The sequence below is a fragment of the Bison bison genome, unplaced genomic scaffold (genome assembly GCF_000754665.1).
Source record: "Bison bison bison isolate TAMUID 2011002044 unplaced genomic scaffold, Bison_UMD1.0 scf7180017864458, whole genome shotgun sequence".
NCBI lineage: Eukaryota > Metazoa > Chordata > Mammalia > Artiodactyla > Bovidae > Bison > Bison bison.
Window position 1 is genome coordinate 8,274,741 of NW_011495020.1, and position 18,682 is coordinate 8,293,422.

Below are 18,682 nucleotides of genomic sequence, written 5' to 3' on the forward strand. Positions count from 1 at the left end.
CGGGCCGGTCGCGGTCCGGAGGGCTCCGGGGGAGGGGCCCGGGAGCCCCCGCCCCCTTCTCGGCCCCGGGACCCTGGAGCCCGCCCGCCCGCGCGTCCCTGCGCCGCTGCGCCTCCGCCCTCGGGTTGCGGTGAAGCGTCTTGGGGGGAGGGGGTAGGCCGAACCCGGACGTCCCGGGGGACCAGGTTGGAGGAGAAGCTGGGGTGGCGGGGGACGCCCACCATGTTCTTGCCGAAGATAAAGCCCTGCCGGACTCCCTGACCGCCCTTGTCTCATTTTTGAGTTCACTCTTTTAAACTGTATTTAAGATTCACTTTGCAGAGGCAGTCGGTGTGTCTGGAGAAATCTGAAATGTGATAGAGCTGTAAAAAAGTGCAAAATTGTGGTTAGGGAAGTGAACTTCTACCTGGTTTGGGAAAGAACGGTCATTTGTTGTGGATGCCTCAGTTTCCCCATCTGTGAAAGGGGGACAAGGTCATAAGGCAGTGACATTTAAAGGGCCGCCTGAGGGCATGGAGGAGGTCTCCAGGGTTATCTGCCTGATTAACTGTAGACCCAAGTGTGGACCGGTGGGTGTGGACGCAGCAAGAGGACACTGCTGGGCTCTGGTGAGGACGGGGCCCATGACATCGTGTCCACTTTAATTTGTATTTCTCCCATTGCTTTGCCTTCTGCAGGAACAACCTCCAGCCCTTGGGTCCCCAGGGTGCCTCCTGCTGGTACCTCCACTTGTCAGAGCCTTGGGGAGCAAGGCTTGCCCCCTGGAGTGAGGCACTGCCTTCCTGTGCAAGATGAGAGGGTGTGTGCTTTGCCTCGCCTGTCCAAAGACCACCCCCCCACTCCGCCCCCATTCTGTCTCCCCTCCCTCCAGCTGGATGGAACACATGCTCTTTTAATGCCAGTTTGGGGAAACCTCTCTCAAGCTAATAACACAGGCCGCTAAAGGGAATCTGAGGAGGCTTGATTGAGAAGCCTGGGAGTAAGGTGATCTGGCTGCCCTTCCCCCATCACCGAGCTTTTAAAATCTTCTGTCCCACATTCCCCTGCAAGATTAACACATGGGAAAGGAGCATTAAGGAGCCATGTGTTACTCAGGGATGGAATCAAGACCTACTGGGGCTGGCTTCAGTGTTCAGTGCTCTTGGACGTGGCTACTGCTGTGGTGGGCAGAGCAAAAGCTGGGCCTTCCCGGAGTGACAGCTGCAAAGATACTGGCGCAGGACCAGTTAAACGTGGTGGGTGGCTCCTGGCGGGTTTCCATTTCCTCTCTTCCTTCTCTACGCGGAGACAGGCCCCCTGCTCCCTCCTGTCGAGTGGCATTAATGTTGCTTGGTGCAGTGAAAAGGTGATGCCTTTCTTCTCGGTTTCTCTGTCTTCTAAGACCAGCTCCTGAGGGGAACTGTGAAACCAGAGCAACTCTAACACTCTCTTTCGTGCCTCCTGGGGTGGCTTTGGGCTTACAGGGCAGTGAAGCCGTCCGTGGTGGTGTTCCTGCCCTGCTTGTGTGTGGTGACACCTCTGTATTGGAGCAGGCTGGAAACTTGAGAGCTAGCGTGTGCCAAGATGAAGCCAGCCCCCAGCTTTTTTTCTTTTCTGCCCTCAGTGTAGCTGGGGCTTCTTGGCACACCTGAGCAGAATGTCACAACCTGTTTCCAACAAAACTCAGCTAGAGAGGCAAGCTTCAGGGCAGACATGAGAAGAGTGGGCTGTGGAGAGTTGACACCTCATGTGAAGTCCTTAAAAAGGCACCGAACTTAGGATCATCACCCAAGTGAGATGAGGAATCAATTCACAACTCGGGAGTTGTACATTCTGATATGGACCCTGTGCCTAGAGTAGGGGATATGAAGAGTTTGGGCTGTAAAGTCAGGCTTCCTGGGTTCAGGGTTCGAACATATACTAGCTTTTTGTCCCGGAACCAGTTGCTCTCTCTCCTACTTTCCTTATGTACAAGAAGGGGATGATAATGGTTCCTACCTCATGGGACTGTTGTATTAAAGGAGTTACTGAGCCTACCATGTAGCAAGTACTTACTGAGTATCAGGTGTTGATGATCAGATTCATCTTTCTCATTATTATGTCACCTTCAGTTGTTTAAAGTACAATGTCTTTTGGACCTGATGTAAGCAGCTGCTAAGATAAATGTTTATGCAGACCAAGCCTGTACAGGGAGACTGGGGTGGGAGTCCTTAACCCCGCCTCCTTATAAAAGGCTGCTCTGGTGCCCTGGTCCCTCCCAGTCTTGCTTCCCACAGAGGAGGCTCGGTGATGAGGAGACTGCTGTGTTTTCACTTGTTCAGACATACAGTTTCATTGGACCTCCCTTTAGATTCTTCACTCAATGATGAATTGTTTCCAGGTAGGTCTTCTGTGGGTCTCTCCTCACCACTTCTTTTCTCTCTGGGGGGCTCTAACTGATCCTTCCCAGTCCCAACTCCATTTGATCGCAAATGGAATTGTAGTAAGAAGAAGTGACAGTTGCGTCTTTTTTTTTTTTTTAAAGCAGGTCATCTGGCATATTTTAAACAGGCTGATGTGTGTCACAGAAACAGTGATAGAAGATACATCCTTCTAGGTAAGGCTTGTGCAAACCAGGACCTAGTACTGAGTCTGGATTTGTTTCATCCAGCAGACAAGAAAGGACCCAGCAGAGCAGGAAAAACCTTGTTGCAAATCCTTGTGTGATTGAGAAATAAACACCTTCTCTTTCCCCCACACTTCTTGTGCCAGTTTTAGATATAGGGGTCGTGGAAAATACTCCCATCCCTCTACTTGTCTTTTACCCCCGAGGTTTTATTGTCCATTGGCAGTTTAATGTGAGTTCCCGTTTGTTTTAATTTCACTTCGTGTGAATTCCTGCCATAGTGATTCTTGATCAGCTTGCTGAGGGCTTGTCACCTTAGCTACACAGCGTGTCTGGTTCAGAGATAGTAAAGCTTGTTTGGCTGGTATGTTGTAATTTTTTAAATGTATTAGCTGCTACCAAGCATGAGGAAATGTCCCTTGTTGATAGTCTTCTGATTTTGGCCAGGCTAATGGATTTAAGTTCTGTAAGTGAAAGGTTTTTTGGGGGTAGATTTTCTGTTTGAAAAGCCTGAGAAATTTTCTAAAGAGGAAGCATTTGTTAGTAGAAACCAAATGTGCCCTCTAGAAATGTGACTTGTATGGATGCAGATTGGCCTAAATCATCAAATCTTAATTTCATTTGTGAATAGTGCTGTAAAATATTCCATGAAAGAAATGCCGTGTGTCAAATAGATCACGTTTTGTTCCTGGAAATGGCCATCTGTTGAGGATCTCTGTGTTAGTGTTGGCACATATTATGTGCAGGTGTGTAACTGAGTGAGGGGAGTCGCTGTCCCCAAGGAACTCAGTGGTTTCTTGTGGGCATAACATTGGTAAAGATGAAACTATCTCAATACAGTGTGGTATCCACACGGATAAAGATTGAGCAAAATCTCAGAAGCAGTACAGTAAACTGATGATCACAGCAGGATGTTTCTTTAATTTGCATTTGATTCAAGTTTGATTCTTTTATTTTCTATGATTGTAGTCAGAAGAGCTTAGAACTGAAGTCTATGCTATTGGGTGTCTCTCCAGCTAAGCTTGAGTCTAATGGTGCCATTGAACAAATTGTTGTGTTTCTTGGCACTGTAGTTTCTTTCTCAACTTGTAGAACTAATGTATATGTATATTTGGTTGTCAGAAACTTCCTTAGTGAGTAGTAGTTCTTAGACTCTTTCCTTGAGTACTTAACTACTTTGTTTGAAACTGTGTTGAATTTACCAGATATTACCATTTCAGCATCCGTTGAACAACCCCAGGATGCTATTGGGCACCACTGTGAGTGCCAGATTTCAATTCTTTTAAATAGAAGTCACCTCGATATGAAGGAAAAATAAAATTACTAGAAATTTGTAATAAAGCTGGAGGACATTTATAGAAATCATTTTATATTGGAAAGTCAGTTACTTATTTGAGGCAGGCATTTTTAGAAGTTGAAAACAGTTTTTAAACATTATTTAAAAATATGTAAAACTCAAAATTTGAGAGAAGAGATGACTGTGTCTCTTCCTCTGTTACTCCTTCCCATTGCAAAGATAATTGGAGACTCTGAGTTAATGAATCAGCTAGGAGAGGTTAAGGTCATGTTGTGAGCATCTACACTGATAATCGTCAGATTTAGAAATTGCAGCCTGAAGTGGGCTGGGTTAATGTTTAAAAAAACATTCTGTTCTTCTGGCTTCTTAGGTCTAACATGAAGGAGTTTGTGTTGGGTCAGGACCTGACAATTAGGTCTACAGATTCTTCTCTGTTTCTCTTGGAATCATATGGGAAAACAAAGCTGAAAGCCAGTATTTTGTTAGAATTAAATCTTCCCTGGTGGCTCAGACGGTAAAGCGTCTGCCTATAATGAGGGAGACCCAGGTTCAATCCCTGGGTCGGGAAGCTCTCCTGGAGAAGGCAATGGCAACCCACTCCAGTATTCTTGCCTGGAAAATCCCATGGATGGAGGAGCCTGGTATGCTATAGTCCATGGGGTCGCAAAGAGTCGGACAGGACTGAGTGACTTCACTTTCACTGAAGACTGTGATACCCGCTTCTGGATATCAGCTTTGTGTGTTCCAGTTCACCCAAACAATAAAACCTAGTTATTTTTCAGTAATGTGGAATTTTGGTGTGTTTGGGTAGCAACTGAAAGTTTTTATTCTCTTGAGCAATTAAGAGAAAACTCCCTAAATTTCTCTAAACAAGAAAGTTCACATGTCTTTTTTCACCCTACACTGGGCCTAGTCTGTCTAGTTAGTTTTAATGAGTTGAAGTTTTATGATGGTATTGAATTCTTTGGTATCATCAGAAAGGTATCTCTCGGTGGTTTTATCTCTGGCCTACCCATGGAGCCAGCCCAAAGCAAACCAACTGGGAGAGTTGTAGAAGTTAACTTTGAGTCTAGTTAACTTTTCTGGCCTAAATATTTTAATGCAGTTTCTTATAATAAACCTTCGTTTGTGGTGAAACCCAATGCTCATTTAAGGGTTTGAAAGGCCTTGCTGATCTTTTCAAAGAAGAGGCCACCCAAAAAATGAACCAGGAAAAAAATGTCTTCAGGCAAATAAATTCTGTGTCAGCACTAAAGGCTGTTTGGAATGTTTCTGTTCTGGGATTGTGGCTTAGAATTTTGGGGGTGTCACAAGTCCTCTATATGGAATTTTGCCACAATTGTGAGAATGATTTTTTGCCATGGATAGTTTGAAGAGGGAGAGAGGAACACTATTGGTTGTTTTAGCTTTCCATTCACAGGTCCAACTTTCCTTCTCCCCATCAAGTTCTGATTCTGCTTTCAGAACCTTCAAATGCTTTCAGGTAGCTCAGACGTGGGACTGTCTTTCTGCTGCTGCTGCTGCTGCTGCTAAGTCGCTTCAGTCGTGTCCGACTCTGTGCGACCCCAGAGACGGCAGCCCACCGGGCTCCCCTGTCCCTGGGATTCTCCAGGCAACAACACTGGAGTGGGTTGCCATTTCCTTCTCCAATGCATGAAAGTGAAAAGTGAAAGGGAAGTCGCTCAGTCATGCCTGACTCTTAGCGACCCCATGGACTGCAGCCTACCAGGCTCCTCCATCCCTGGGATTTTCCAGGCAAGAGTACTGGAGTGGAGTGCCATTGCCTTCTCTGAAATTTCAGGCATGCAGAAAAATATGGAAACTAATAGAGTGGCCACTCAGTGTCTACACCCTGTGAAGAAATAAAATATTACAAATATGAGTGAGCATTTCCCCATCCCCTTGCTACCAGACAGTGACCGCTGTTCTGAATTTATCATGTGTTTATCATGTGTTTCTACACCTTTCCTAGATATGTAGGTATTCATACACTACATATTGTATTGCTTCCTCACGTTTTAAACATGCTCTTGTAATACTGAACAACTTCAAAGTTGCTTTTAAGTTATGATTTTGAGGTTTATTGATGCAAGCATGTAATCTAGGTTGTTTTTAACTACTGTATAATATTCCATCACACAGATGGGTTATATTTATTCATTTTTCCGTTAGTTTTAGAATTTTGTCTGTGTGCCATGACCGTTTGGAACTTGTCTCCCTCTGCGTCTGTTCAGTTTTTCTCTGTGGTGTACCTACCTAGAAGGGAAATTGTGGGTCAGAGGAAGTGGGCATCTTTGACTCTAATATATGACCTGATTTCTCTTCAAAGCAGTTGTACCAATTTACATTCCATCTGGCAGGTTTGGGAGTTTCAGTTGCTTCATGTGCTTGCAGACACTCAAAATTATTAAAGTTTTGCCAGTCTGATGGGTGTGAAATGATATCATTGTGATTTAAAATGTGCAATTTCTAATTTTCTAATGAGGCCATCTTTTCATGTGTTTGTTGTGCTGTTTTTTTAAATTTTATTTTCAAAAATTGCTGATTGAAATATAGTTGATTTACAGTGTTGTGTTAGTTTCAGTTATACATATGTGTGTACACACACACACATTATTAGGAATTCCCAGATGGCTCAGTGGTAAAGTATCCACTGCCGGTGCATGAGACGCAGGAGATGCAGGTTCAGTCTCTGGGTGGAAAAGATCTCCTGGAGGAGGAAATGGCAATCCACTCCAGTATTTTTGCCAGGAAAATTCCATAGACAGAGGAGCCCGGCAGGCTACAGTCCATGGGGTTACAAAGAGTCAGACAGGACTGAGTAACTGAGCACGCACTTGGCACGCGTGCACACACACACACACACACACACACACACACATACATACATACATTGTTTTCTATTTTCCATTATAGGTTATTATAAGATATTGAGTATAGTTCCCTGTGCTGTGTGTAGTAGGTTCTTGTTGGTGATCTATTTTATATACAATAGTGGGTATATGTTAATCCCAAACTCTTAATTTACCCTCCCCCCAACATGCACACACACTGTGCTGTGGGTTTGTTTGTTTGTTTGTTTGTTTGGCTGCATATGTGGGATCTTAGTTTCTTTACCAGGGTATGAACCCAGACTTCTGATTGTGGAAGTGCTGAGTCCTAACCCCTGGATCTCCAGGGAATTCCCTATACTGGATTGTTTTTAACCCCAGGGGCTCCAGAGAGATTTTCCAGGGCATGAAAGTCAGACTATGGTATTGGTTTTGTTTGCATATAGGGAAATAGAAAATGAAGGGGAACATGGGGGAGGCTGAAGGAAAAGTCAAGAAAGATAAGGATGGAATGGAAGATACTCAGATCAAGGAGATGTTAACAAGATGTGGAAAACTTGTAGCAAAAGGACTATAGAGTAGAATGAAGATGGTCCTAAGAGGAGAAATTTGGCATCTCTTAACTCTGCTAACCATTTCTGTTTAATTGAACCTGGCTCTGGTGTCGGGGCCAGCAGCAAGGCTGGATCTGTGGAGCTTTCCTGTTTACCCAGTTGCTTTTTGAAGTTGTTTTATTTAGAAAAGCAGTGTGAAGTTATGTTCTTCCTGAAATACGTTTCTTTGTCCTTCAGGGTTAGATACACTGTGCGGGAAACCAGTTTTCATCAGGATCTGCTTGCATATACTTGTGGAATTATGATCTCGAGCATTTAGGAAACGTCCCCTGCACCTTAATTTTCAGAGTATGAAGCAATGTCACCTTATGGTGACGTACCAGACACATATGTTTTTAAAAATTTGAGTAATAGTAACTTAAAAAAATATACTTGAGTGGTTCTTCAGTGTACAGTTGCACCCATGGGTGCATTCTTTTATTAAAAATTCAGCCTCTGGGTTTCTGCCCTCAGAGATTTTGATTAAGTAGGTCCAAGGCAGGAAACCTGGAATCTGCATTTTAATAAATACTCCCTCTCCTTCTCACTCCCTCTTCCTTGTATTGCAGGTGAACTGAGGATCACAGTTTGAGAAATGTTTCTTTCCTTGGGTAATACTTACCTTTGGCTCCTGAAAAAAAATATATAGCTTGTAGAAACTATCTGCCACGTGAAAGTTTTTTTTGTAATATATATAAAATTATTTAAGGAAGTAATTTAACTTCAGGAGCTATAGATCATTGCCATTCTATAGATGTATTTCCTGATATTAAACAGCTAGAGTTGTATTGCTTCATGTTCTTAGAACAGGGATTCCTTACCCTGACTATATATTACATCCCCTGTGAAGCATTTGAAAGAATTTTAAAGAAATTAAATCACAAAACATTAGCACCCAAAAATGTATGGGGAAAAAATGTAATTTAGTATATATTAGATACCCAAATTCTAACCTTCAGATTTAGCAGACTTTAATTGTATTTGGTTAAGATCTTTTTTCAGATCTACTAAGTACCTTAGAAAAAACCACTAACCACCACTTTCTCTTTCCTCTCCCCTCCTCCTAGAACTAGCCATTTTCCTGAAGATGGTGTGTGTTTGCCATGCATGTCTTTATGCTTCATATTTATGAATCCATATATGGCATGTATAAAATTATGTAGCCTTTTGGAACTATCTTTTTCCCCTCAACAATTATATTCTAGAATATATCAACACGTACAGGAGACACAGGAGATGCAGGTTTGATCCCTGGGTTGGAAAAATCCACTGTGGTAGGAAATGGCAACCTACTCCAGTGTTCTTGCCTGGAAAATTCCACAGACAGAGGAACCTGGCTTTGAGTCCATGGGGTCTCAAAGAGTTGGACACGACTGAGCACACATACATCTATTTTCTATTTGTTTATGCATCCTGAGGGCTCTTTAACAGTATTCTTTATTTAACCATGGTTTACTTGTTCATTCCCTTATCTAGAGACAGTTGAATGGTTTCCCAGATTTCTGTCTGGAAGCATTGCTGCAGTGAGTGTTCTTGTTCCCGTCTTCTTTGCACACATGCTTCCATTTCTCCAGGATATAGTCCTGGAAATGGAAATGCTGCTCTTAGGATACGCTTGCCTGCAGCTTTCCTAGATACTGTCAACTTATTCTCCAAGGTAGGTGCATGAATTGGAGCTTTTCTGATAAGCAGCATCTAGGGTTTCAGTCTCAGTTTCTGACTGTATAGAGATGTAGGTGGGTCTGGGATGGGGTTTAGGCATCTGCTTTTTTTTTTTTTTGCCTTTTTTTTGTTAAGTGCCACCTTTGATTATGGTGAGCACCCAAGGTTGAAAAACCACTATGTTAGACTGGCAACCCATGAGGGCAGGACCTGTGCTTATGTTATTCACCGTGGATTTCCCAGCATTCAGCACAGTGTAGTAGATGCACAAAAAATAACTATTGGATAAATGAATGAAGAGATGCAGCGTGGGAGAATGGAAGGACTGCCTTGCAGTAAAGCAGTGCTCTTCAGATTGTCTTGTCCCCAGAAATTACCTGGGGAGCTTGTTTAAAAGCAGATTCTGATCCAGTATGTCAGGAGTGGGCTGACATTTTGCCTTTCTGGGGCCCTCTCTCGTGACCAGATGCTCTTGGTTTGGGGAGCACACTTAAGACCCCAGGAAGAAAAGGAAAACAAATTTTTTTTTCCCCATACAACTCTAAAGTGGAGCAGTTTGGGTTTGAAATCCTGCTTGATAAATCTCAGAGCCTGTTTCCCCATCTCTTTACAACACAAAAAGACATGATGAAAAACCTTCCTCACAGCTTTTTTTTTTTTTTTTTTGAGAATCAAAGGATATCTCGCTTATGGAAGCATTTTGAACCATGATGCCCTCACACATATTACTTTTCATAATTCTCTTTTAGTGAATTGAACATTTTCTTTAGTTTGATCAAAGCACAGAGCTGTTGACATTGCAGGAGCCAGTGGGATCCTTTAACTCTGACCTGCCATCTACATTTAGTGGGCATGTGGGGAACAATAGGATTGGACAAAGAGGTTGGGCAAGAGCAGAGGCAACATTCACCAGATGCTGCAGTTCTGACTGCGGGTGCTGGGGAAGTGGGGTTCCTTCTCACTGTTTCTGGGGCGACAAGGGCTAGAGAGAGGTCACAGGTCTCTCCCAGTTGGCTCTCCAGTTTGTTGGCCAGGTCAGATACTTAGGGCACGCTCAAAATAATTACCTGGTATTAACTGGTCTACTATACGTGTAATCAGAACTATTCAGGGTCAAACCTTGATAGAAGGTTTCAAGTTGCTTTGGTAACAGGGGTCCTGCCTCGGGCATCTGAGCGAGGCTGGGTGGTGTGAAGGGCAGATGGAAATGAAATAAATACAAATAAGGCGACATTCAGAAGCCATGTGTGTTGTGTGCTGGAGTATTCCTGAGTTTCTCTTCCTCTAGATAAAAACGGTGGGTTGGATCCACTTCCTTAGACCCATGATTCGTGAATGTCAGTTTGTTTTCCTTCATGGTTTTCATTATATCTGTGAACCACCTGAACTTATTTATTTAGCAGTTGTCCTTAAATCTGTTCAGCTTCTTTTAATTCAGTCTCATTCTGTGCTAAGACATCTGTGAAGTAATGGGTTTGATGAGCTAGTTATATGCTTTTTAAATACATATCAAGTATAATTGCTAAAGTTAAAAAAATGTTCATATTCGTGCCACCTAAGATTATTTCTCCTTCTTTGGGCATTCATGGTCTGTGGTTTGGGAGACATTGGCTCAGAGAAGAAGTTCTTTATGGTGGTTCATGTAACTGGCTCTTGGAGTGACACTGTTAAACTGGTTTGCAGGTTGTGGGCTGGTGAGCTTCCTCCAGAGACAGGTCAGTGTGTGGATGGGATCTGGTTGGTTGGGTGTGAGAGCTCTCCATGCTCCACCCTCTCAAGAGACTCTGCTTCTCATCCACAGGATGTGGGTCACGAGAGCACCTCCCTCCCTGGGGCATTGCGGGGCGTAAGTGGCATCATTTGTGTGTAGTGCTTAGCCCAGAACCTGGCCATTTTATTTTATTGCTGTTTTCTTCTACTGCCCCCTCCTTCCGACTAGCAAAGGAATCCACAGGATGTAGCGTAAAGAGCCCTGAACTTGGGATCCAAGGTCCTGAGTTCCAGTCCTGATCCTGCTACTTTGTAGCTTTGTGATGCTGGGCAGGTGAGTTAGGTCTCTGGGTCTGTAAGATGCTAAGAGCCATTCCTTCTGGTGAGTAGCGCTAAAGAAAGAGATGAGCAGACTTGTAAACTCACTAGGGCTTCCAGTCAGAGGCAGGCCTGGGGAGGGGACATGCATGGAGCGGACAAAAGGAGGAAGAAGCTGTGATTTCCTACTGAGATGTTGGAAGACACGGGGCTGCTGGTGTGTGGCAAAGCTTTTATAATCATCAGTCAGGATGCTGTGTTTTCCCTTTACTAGTAATGAGCACGCGTGATGCAGTAAACGATTTTCAGTCATCTGATAAGCCAACAAACATACCCTTTTGTGTTATCTGGTGTACAGAGGCATTCTTAACAAAAACATGAAGTGGCTAAGCTCAGTTTCTTTCTTTTTTAAAAGTTTTGAAATAAAGTTTTTGAAAAGGGAGTATGAATTACTGGTAGAAAAAAATTTCAGATTGTACAAAAGGATATACTGTGTTGCAGTTATGTCCACCCTCCGATTCTTGTCTGTGGCATTCATCAGTATTTGCCATTTCTTCCTCTTGTATTCAGTGATGTCTTCTTATGCATATACAAGCAAGTATGTTTTGTTTCTCTCCTAGTTTTTAAAAACACAAATAGTGCTTGTAGCATATACGGAACAGTCTGGACCTGCCCTTTGCTTTTTGTATCTTGGAGTGGGGTCTGTGCCACTGTGTGAAGAGCACCCTCATTCTCTTTTTATGGCTGCAGAGTATTCAGTTGCCTGAACGTATTGAATTCACTTAACCAGCCCCTACTGATGGGCATGGAGGTAGTTTTCCATGCCTTTTTTACAAACAAGGCTGCAGGGAACAACTTTGTGCCTACATCATTTTGTGTATATGGGGGTGTATCTGTCAGCTGACTTCCTTGCTGTGCATCTGTATTTGTAACTTTGATGAGTTTTGCCAAATTGCCCTCTACTATCAATGGGTGCGACTGTTGCTGCCCCAGCCTTGCCAAAGTAGGGTGCTATCCAAAAGCCTTTTGATCTTTGCCAATAGGAGGGAAATGGTGTCTTAGTATATTTTTAGTTTGCATCTCTCATATAAAGAGTGAGCTTGAGCAGCTATTCACACATTTCAGAAAACAAGCTCAATTTCACTCAGCTGTTTTGCTGTTGGCAATTATTTTCCAAGTCTGTAGGGAAGGACCAGTTTTATTTTTATTTTCAATCTGTCACAGACTGATATTTCTGTAAACTACAATAAAAAATTAATTGCAAAATGGAATAAAAACCCCAAAGATACATAAAACCCCAACTCTAGGGTTTTTTTTTTTTTTTTTTTTTGTCGTTTTTGTTGTTGTTACTAAACTCAACAGAAAGGAAATTACTCTGTGCGTTCATTATACATGTTTTCAGTTTCTGAACTTTGCTCCTGGCAGAGGGTTAATAACACTTTGAGTAATGCTGCTGGGAAGACCTCCTTGTTCCCTCTGCTTTCTCCCATTGCAACACTGTCTGGGAATGGTGGAGGAGTCCACATTATTTTGTATTTTATGTTTCATAATGAGGACATTACAGGGTGTTTCCAGTGCACTTGACTAAAGTATCTCTGAGAGGGCAATACTGATTCAAGGGCAGGAGTCTGTGCTGTCAAGTGGGGGTACTGGGTTTTAAAGACCTTGAGCTTGCGCTAGAGAGAGTGAGGAAAGTACTTGAGGTCACCCTATTAATTAAATTTGCAGAGTTGGCCTCTTTGACCAGGATTCCTGTGCCACCTGATGGTCAAGGAGGTAACTTGGTGCCTTTGCAGAACTTTGGATTTAGAATGAGGTTCTTCCACAATTCTAAAACACGCATGTGTTCATTGCAGCAGTATTTACAACAGCCAGAACATGGAAGCGACCTAGATGTCCATCGACAGATGAATAAGTTGTACATATATACAATGGAATGTTACTCCATAAAAAGGGATGAATTTGAGTTGGTTTTAGTCAAGTGGGTGAATTTAGAGCCTGTTATACAGAGTGAAGTAAGTCAGAAAGAGAAAAACATATATCTTATATTAATGCATATATACGGAATCTAGGAAAACTACTGATGACCCTAATTGCAGGGCAGCGATAGAGATGCAGACAGAGAACAGGCTAGTGGACACAGCTGGGGAAGGAGAGGGTGGATGAACTGAGGGAGTAGCATGGAAACATACCCATTACCATATGTAAAGTAGACAGCCAGTGGGGATTTGCTCTGTGACAACCTAGAGGGGTGGGATAGGGTGGAGGATGGGAAGGATGTCCAAGAAGGAGGGGACATATGTATACCTGTGGCTGATTCGTGTTGATGTATGGCAGAAACCAATACAACATTGTAAAGCAGTTATCCTCCAATTAAAAATAAATAAATTTAAAATAATAATAAAGCAAAAAAAAGAAGGAGGTTCTTGTTTCTAACTCACTGAATTCAGGGACTGGATAAATAGTTTCTCTTTCCCATTCTGCTGGAAGACAGACCCAGTCCCAGTTTCTTTGTTCTACTTTTGAGTTGAAATTTTGCCTTTGCCTGAGGACTTTGTTGTGCTGTCTCTAGCCACGAGAAGAATTGTTTCACAGGCCGGAGTCTCCCGCTGCTCTTTACTGTCCTTCCTATGACGACTTGGGGTCATTATGTATCCCAGGGTCGTCGTCTTCAGTTACAGGCATTTTTGCTTCTGTGTTATGGTCATTAAGTGAAGTCACACTGAGGTTTTTTTCCAGCATTGTTTCTCCCTCCCCAGAAAGGCATGGAAGTGATATGCTCGCCTGGTGTAGAATGAAAATGCCCATCACTGCCTTCTCCTGAATGCCTTTTTCCTTGGGGGAGTCTGGAGGGAGGTGCGGGAGCACTGTTGAACCGGGAGTTGGCATTGTGATGGTAAATAAGATTGTGGGTTTGCAGCTGACCTCTGCCTCATACTAACACTTGACCTTGGCAATTTACTGAACCTCCATTAACTTCATTTCCCTTACCTATGAAATGGAGGTGGTGAGTCCGAGTGAGTGCCTTGTCTGGAGGGAGAGTGTTGGTATTGCTCAGTGGGACCAGGTGACGTGTCTGTTCTCTGAGGAGGACGGATGGCATCTGAACTCCTCTGGGTACAGCGCACTGGTGGTTAGGTGATGTGTGAGGGCCAGCAGCCAACGAGGATGCAGTCAGAACCAGTCATGGCCCTCTGCCCAGACCCTCCATCTGCAGCTAAGGAATTACTCAAAGTCTGAATGGGTAGATCATTTTCCCTGCCTTGTGGTCAGAAGCTCAGGCTCTGGAGCCGAGTGGCCTGGGGTTGAGTCCTGGCTCTGCCCTTACTGGCGGAGTGGAATGGGACAATAAGTGGAATGGCTTTGGCTGGTTGACAGTGGAGTTGATGAGTACAGAGGTGTGAAATTTTCTGAACCACAAGCGGCACATACTGCTTATTACTCTTTTACCAAGTTGATTCAGTCAGCAACTTTAGTAAGTGCCTTTTCATGTCAGGTGTTCTGTAGGGTCCAGGTAGACCCATCAGACGCAGTCCTGTCCTCAGAGTTTATGGTCCAGTGTAGGACTTGGCAGGGTTGTTGGTAAAGGGCTCGATGGTAAATACTTTAGGCTTTGTGGGCCACGTGTCTCTGTCGCAGCTACTCAACTCTGCTGTTGTATTGTGAAAATAGCTACAATAAGTAAATGAGTGGTCACGGCTGTGTTCCGATAAAACTTTATTTACAAAAACAGTGGGCTACATCTGGCCCAGGGACTGTCATTTGCCAATCTGTGGTCCAGTGGGAAGACAGATGTTAAAGACATCAGCCCCAAATAAATATATTATTACAGATTATGATTAGTTGCATGAAGAGTGACACAGGATTCTGTGAGAGGGAAGGGTCAGAGAAGATAGCTTTGAAGAAGTGATGTTAAAGCCAAATGCTAAGGAGGGGTGGTGAGGGGTTGGGGGAGAGGGGACAGCGCTGAGGGGCCAGAGAACTGGCTGCACCAGTTCTGAGCCAAGAGGCACAGAATTGCAGTCTGCATTTATGTCTATATAGAGGCATGACAGAGGCTTTGCCACTTTCTTTGGCTAAGAAAAAAATGACAAGTTTTTCCCCTGATACATAATTCACACCATTTCTCCCCACTTACCCCTCCCAAATAGTCCCAGTACTGAGAGAGAAGCTGTATTAATATATTAACATGTTTTATTCTGAATACTTCTGGTGGGTCCTTTCTCTCTGGCTTCCTTTTCTTTTTTTAATTGTCAATATCTATCCATGTTAGGGAAGTAAGAATGCACGTTATTCCATTATTAGATGTAAAATGGTTTACTCCTTAGAACTCATTTCTACTTTTTGATCTTGTTTTTGCTTTCTCCTATTTTAAACAGTAATATTTTCTTTTACTATTATATTTGGCTGGGTAAAAATTCACAGCCTGGAACTATTTTGGCAAAAAAAAATTACTACCTCTTGATTACATCTCAGGTTTCTCCTGATTTTCAACTTCAGTTTTATATATTCTTTAAATTGGTTGCAGCGTTCTGTGGTGATTTTACAGAGAAGGATACCTGTGTTCCTCATTCTAGAATATTTGGAGTGGTGCCTCAGAGGTAGGGGATTAGATCTCTTAACTGTGACCTCTTCTTTTTCCTCAGGTTTTTATTCTTACGGTTCTGGGGCTCTGAGGGGACCCTATGACCTTGAGAGTCAGTGTGGTATAGTGCTTGGGAGCCTACATTCTGGAGCCAGATGGTGTGAATTAAAACCTAATTCCAGTATTTATTATCTGTGTGAACCTGGATGAAGTTATTTACTCCCTCTGTATCTCAATTTTCTTATCTTTAAAATGGAAACAGTAATGATATCCACCTCATAGAGTTATTGTGAAGATTAAAATGAGTAAAATATACCTTAAGTCCTCAGAGCAGTGACTGGACACAGTGTTATTTTTTGTGTTATCTATTAGTATTACTAATTATGATTGGAAGCCAGTGACTGTAATCTGTCCTTAACCATCTTTGAATTCTGGCAGTTGGCACCTGACTCATCCTGAGATCTTGAGTAGCATCACTTTATTTACTTATTTGTATTTCTCATTTGTAATTGTAATTGAAGTATTGCTATTCATTTTTAAGTCCTTCCTTATAAGCACCAAATTTTAATATCTATGTCAATTTTGGTGGCAGGGGAGGGGGGAGAAACTCTATCAAAAACTTCCTTCCAGAAGAAAACATCACTTCATTTTTGCTTCACTTTCTCCTTAAGGCTCTACAAAAGACCTTTTGTCATCAGAAGTCTGGGAATTCTAGTCCTTTTGAGAATTTGTCCTCAAAATACTTTTGTACTTTGAAACACGCTTGTTAGGTAAAATAGCCCTTTTTTGAATGTCTACTTTAAAAGGTCGTTTTAGCAACAACATTCCCCTCTCCTGTCATGTATTTTATTTTATTTATTTATTTATTTTTTAAATACTTTATTGGCTACCAATTCAAGTTTGGGACTTAAGCCACAGTATATAATAACAGTATAGATCACAAGTCCCTTGAAAGTCTATGATCCGATAGATTAGGTTAGTACTTCTAATTCCCAAGGAGTTATGAAATGGTCAAAGAGACCGAAAAGTTTGACCGAGAAAGGAGAGTTCGGTCCACAGGCTTTGCCCATTTCTGGTCGGTTCCCGAAGGAGACATTGGGTGCCTCTTGGCATTGGCAGGTCGGTATAACGCCCCGACAGGTTTCTGACATAAGCCGTATGAGATCACCGTGGAACCGCAGAGCGGGGCTTCTTCCTTGCTTCACGCAGGGCATGCCATTCATTCACACAAGAACATGGTAGAGTTAGTAAAGCACAGCAGAAAATGTGTTCTCTAAGAGAACAAAGAACTAAAGCTCCAAGCATCCTTACCTTGTCCTGAAGGATCCCGGACAGGCCCCCAAGATGAAAGGTTGTTGTTGAATCACGCGAATACACCGGGATTCTTGGCCCCCGGAGAAGAATTCAATCCGGGGCCAGAGACGAGGCTTGATCGCTCAGAGCTTTTGTGTAATAAAGTTTTATTAAAGTATAAAGGAGATAGAGAAAGCTTCTGACATAGGCATCAGAAGGGGGCAGAAAGAGTACCCCCTGTCATGTATTTTAATTCATGGTTTATAATCAGCGACTTACTCTCTGTGTACTTAGAATTCTTATGTGTTCTTTGGGGCCTTTCTGTACTTTGTACAAACTTGAAAGAGATCCTGCATGCCTTAGGATGCAGAAGAGTAGGCTGCCTTGGGGTGATCTTGAGAAGTAGGTTTATGTTTATGATCTTAGGTGTTGGTTTTTTTGATCTGTATAATGGTCTAGCTGATCTTCAAGGCCCCTTCCTGGTTTCTATTTTCAGTTTAGGCTCCTGCATAATATACAATGTTCTTTTTTTTTTTTTTAAGTTTTATTTGGCTGCTTCTTGTCTTAGTTGTGGCATGTGGGATCTTAGCTGCAGCTTGAGGGATCTAGTTCCCGACCAGGGATGGAACCTGGGCCCCCTGCATTGGGAGTGCAGAATCTTAGCCACTGAACCAACAAGGGAAATCCCTCATGGACTTTGCTAGATCTTGCAGTGCCATTGTTCTGATTACAGCCTCCTGGGCAAGAATCTGTCTTCATCCCCTCTCCCCTGAGGGAAGCCATTCTAACTTGTTTCCTATAAGCTGCTTTTAAAATTGCTTTAGAAGAATTGCCTTTCTTTATACATCTCATACGTTTATGATTCATTCTTCCCGAGTTGTTGTTGTTGCTTCTGTGTTTTTGTCGCATCCCTTGGCAGCCACACAAGTGCTTTCAGACATGCTGTGAAGAGCTAGCATTACAGTCTTCTTGTTGGAACTTGTCCCAGCCCAGATTCTATTTTTAATAAACTGCGGTGCATTGTTTTCAAAGGTTACCACGTTTCTTACCGATGTAAATGAAAAAACTGTTTCTTATACCCGCACACCCTGTGACTTACTGCTGTGAATCAGTTTTTCGTTCAGTATCTGGTCAGTTATTCTCAGTGCCCCGTTTGCCTTTTGTGTCGTTATGCTGGGTGCCACTAATCAAAGTGCAGACTTGGGTTTACAATGCATCTTGCCATTTACTTAGTGCTGATAATGTTCCTTGTTTTGCTTGATTTCCTCTGACACCCTGAGCCACAGGCAGGCTGAATATGAGCAACCCCACTTCTAACCCAGGAAACAAAGACCAAGAGAGAGGACGTGCCCGAAATCAAAAGGAAATTCATACTGGGGGGAATAATGGCCAAATACAACTGTGAGGTGTGTGCTGTGGGCGTTCGATCACTGGTCTACAGGATATTAGTTTGCTAACTTTCATTACATTTTTTATGACAAAGATAATATGTGCTCATAGTTAAAAATTGGAACAGTTGAAAAAAACAAAAAGCGCCTTGGTGGGCTTCTCATCTGCAAGCCATTCTCCTAGACACTGGTTCAGTTCAGTTCAGTTCAGTCGCTCAGTCGTGTCTGACTCTTTGTGACCCCATGAGTCACAGCATGCCAGGCCTCCCTGTCCATCACCAACTCCCGGAGTTTACCCAGGTTTATGTCCATCGAGTCTGTAGCCCCCAATCCCTCCCAGCATCAGGGTCTTTTCCAGTGAGTCAACTCTTTGCATGAGGTGGCCAAAGTATTGGAGTTTCAGCTTCAGCATCAGTCCTTC

The 18,682-nt window shown here is 43.0% G+C and overlaps 1 protein-coding gene across 1 annotated transcript in view; it reads left to right on the top strand.

Moving 5' to 3' along the window:
* Window positions 1-183: 183 nt before the first annotated feature.
* Window positions 184-18,682, top strand: part of USP46 (ubiquitin specific peptidase 46) — a 75,098-nt gene continuing 56,599 nt past the window's right edge. Inside the window, exon 1 of the mRNA XM_010859710.1 lies at window positions 184-2,359. Within this exon, the coding sequence (XP_010858012.1) occupies window positions 2,342-2,359 (18 nt within the window). The 5' untranslated portion in view covers window positions 184-2,341. The remainder of the gene's footprint in view (window positions 2,360-18,682) is intronic.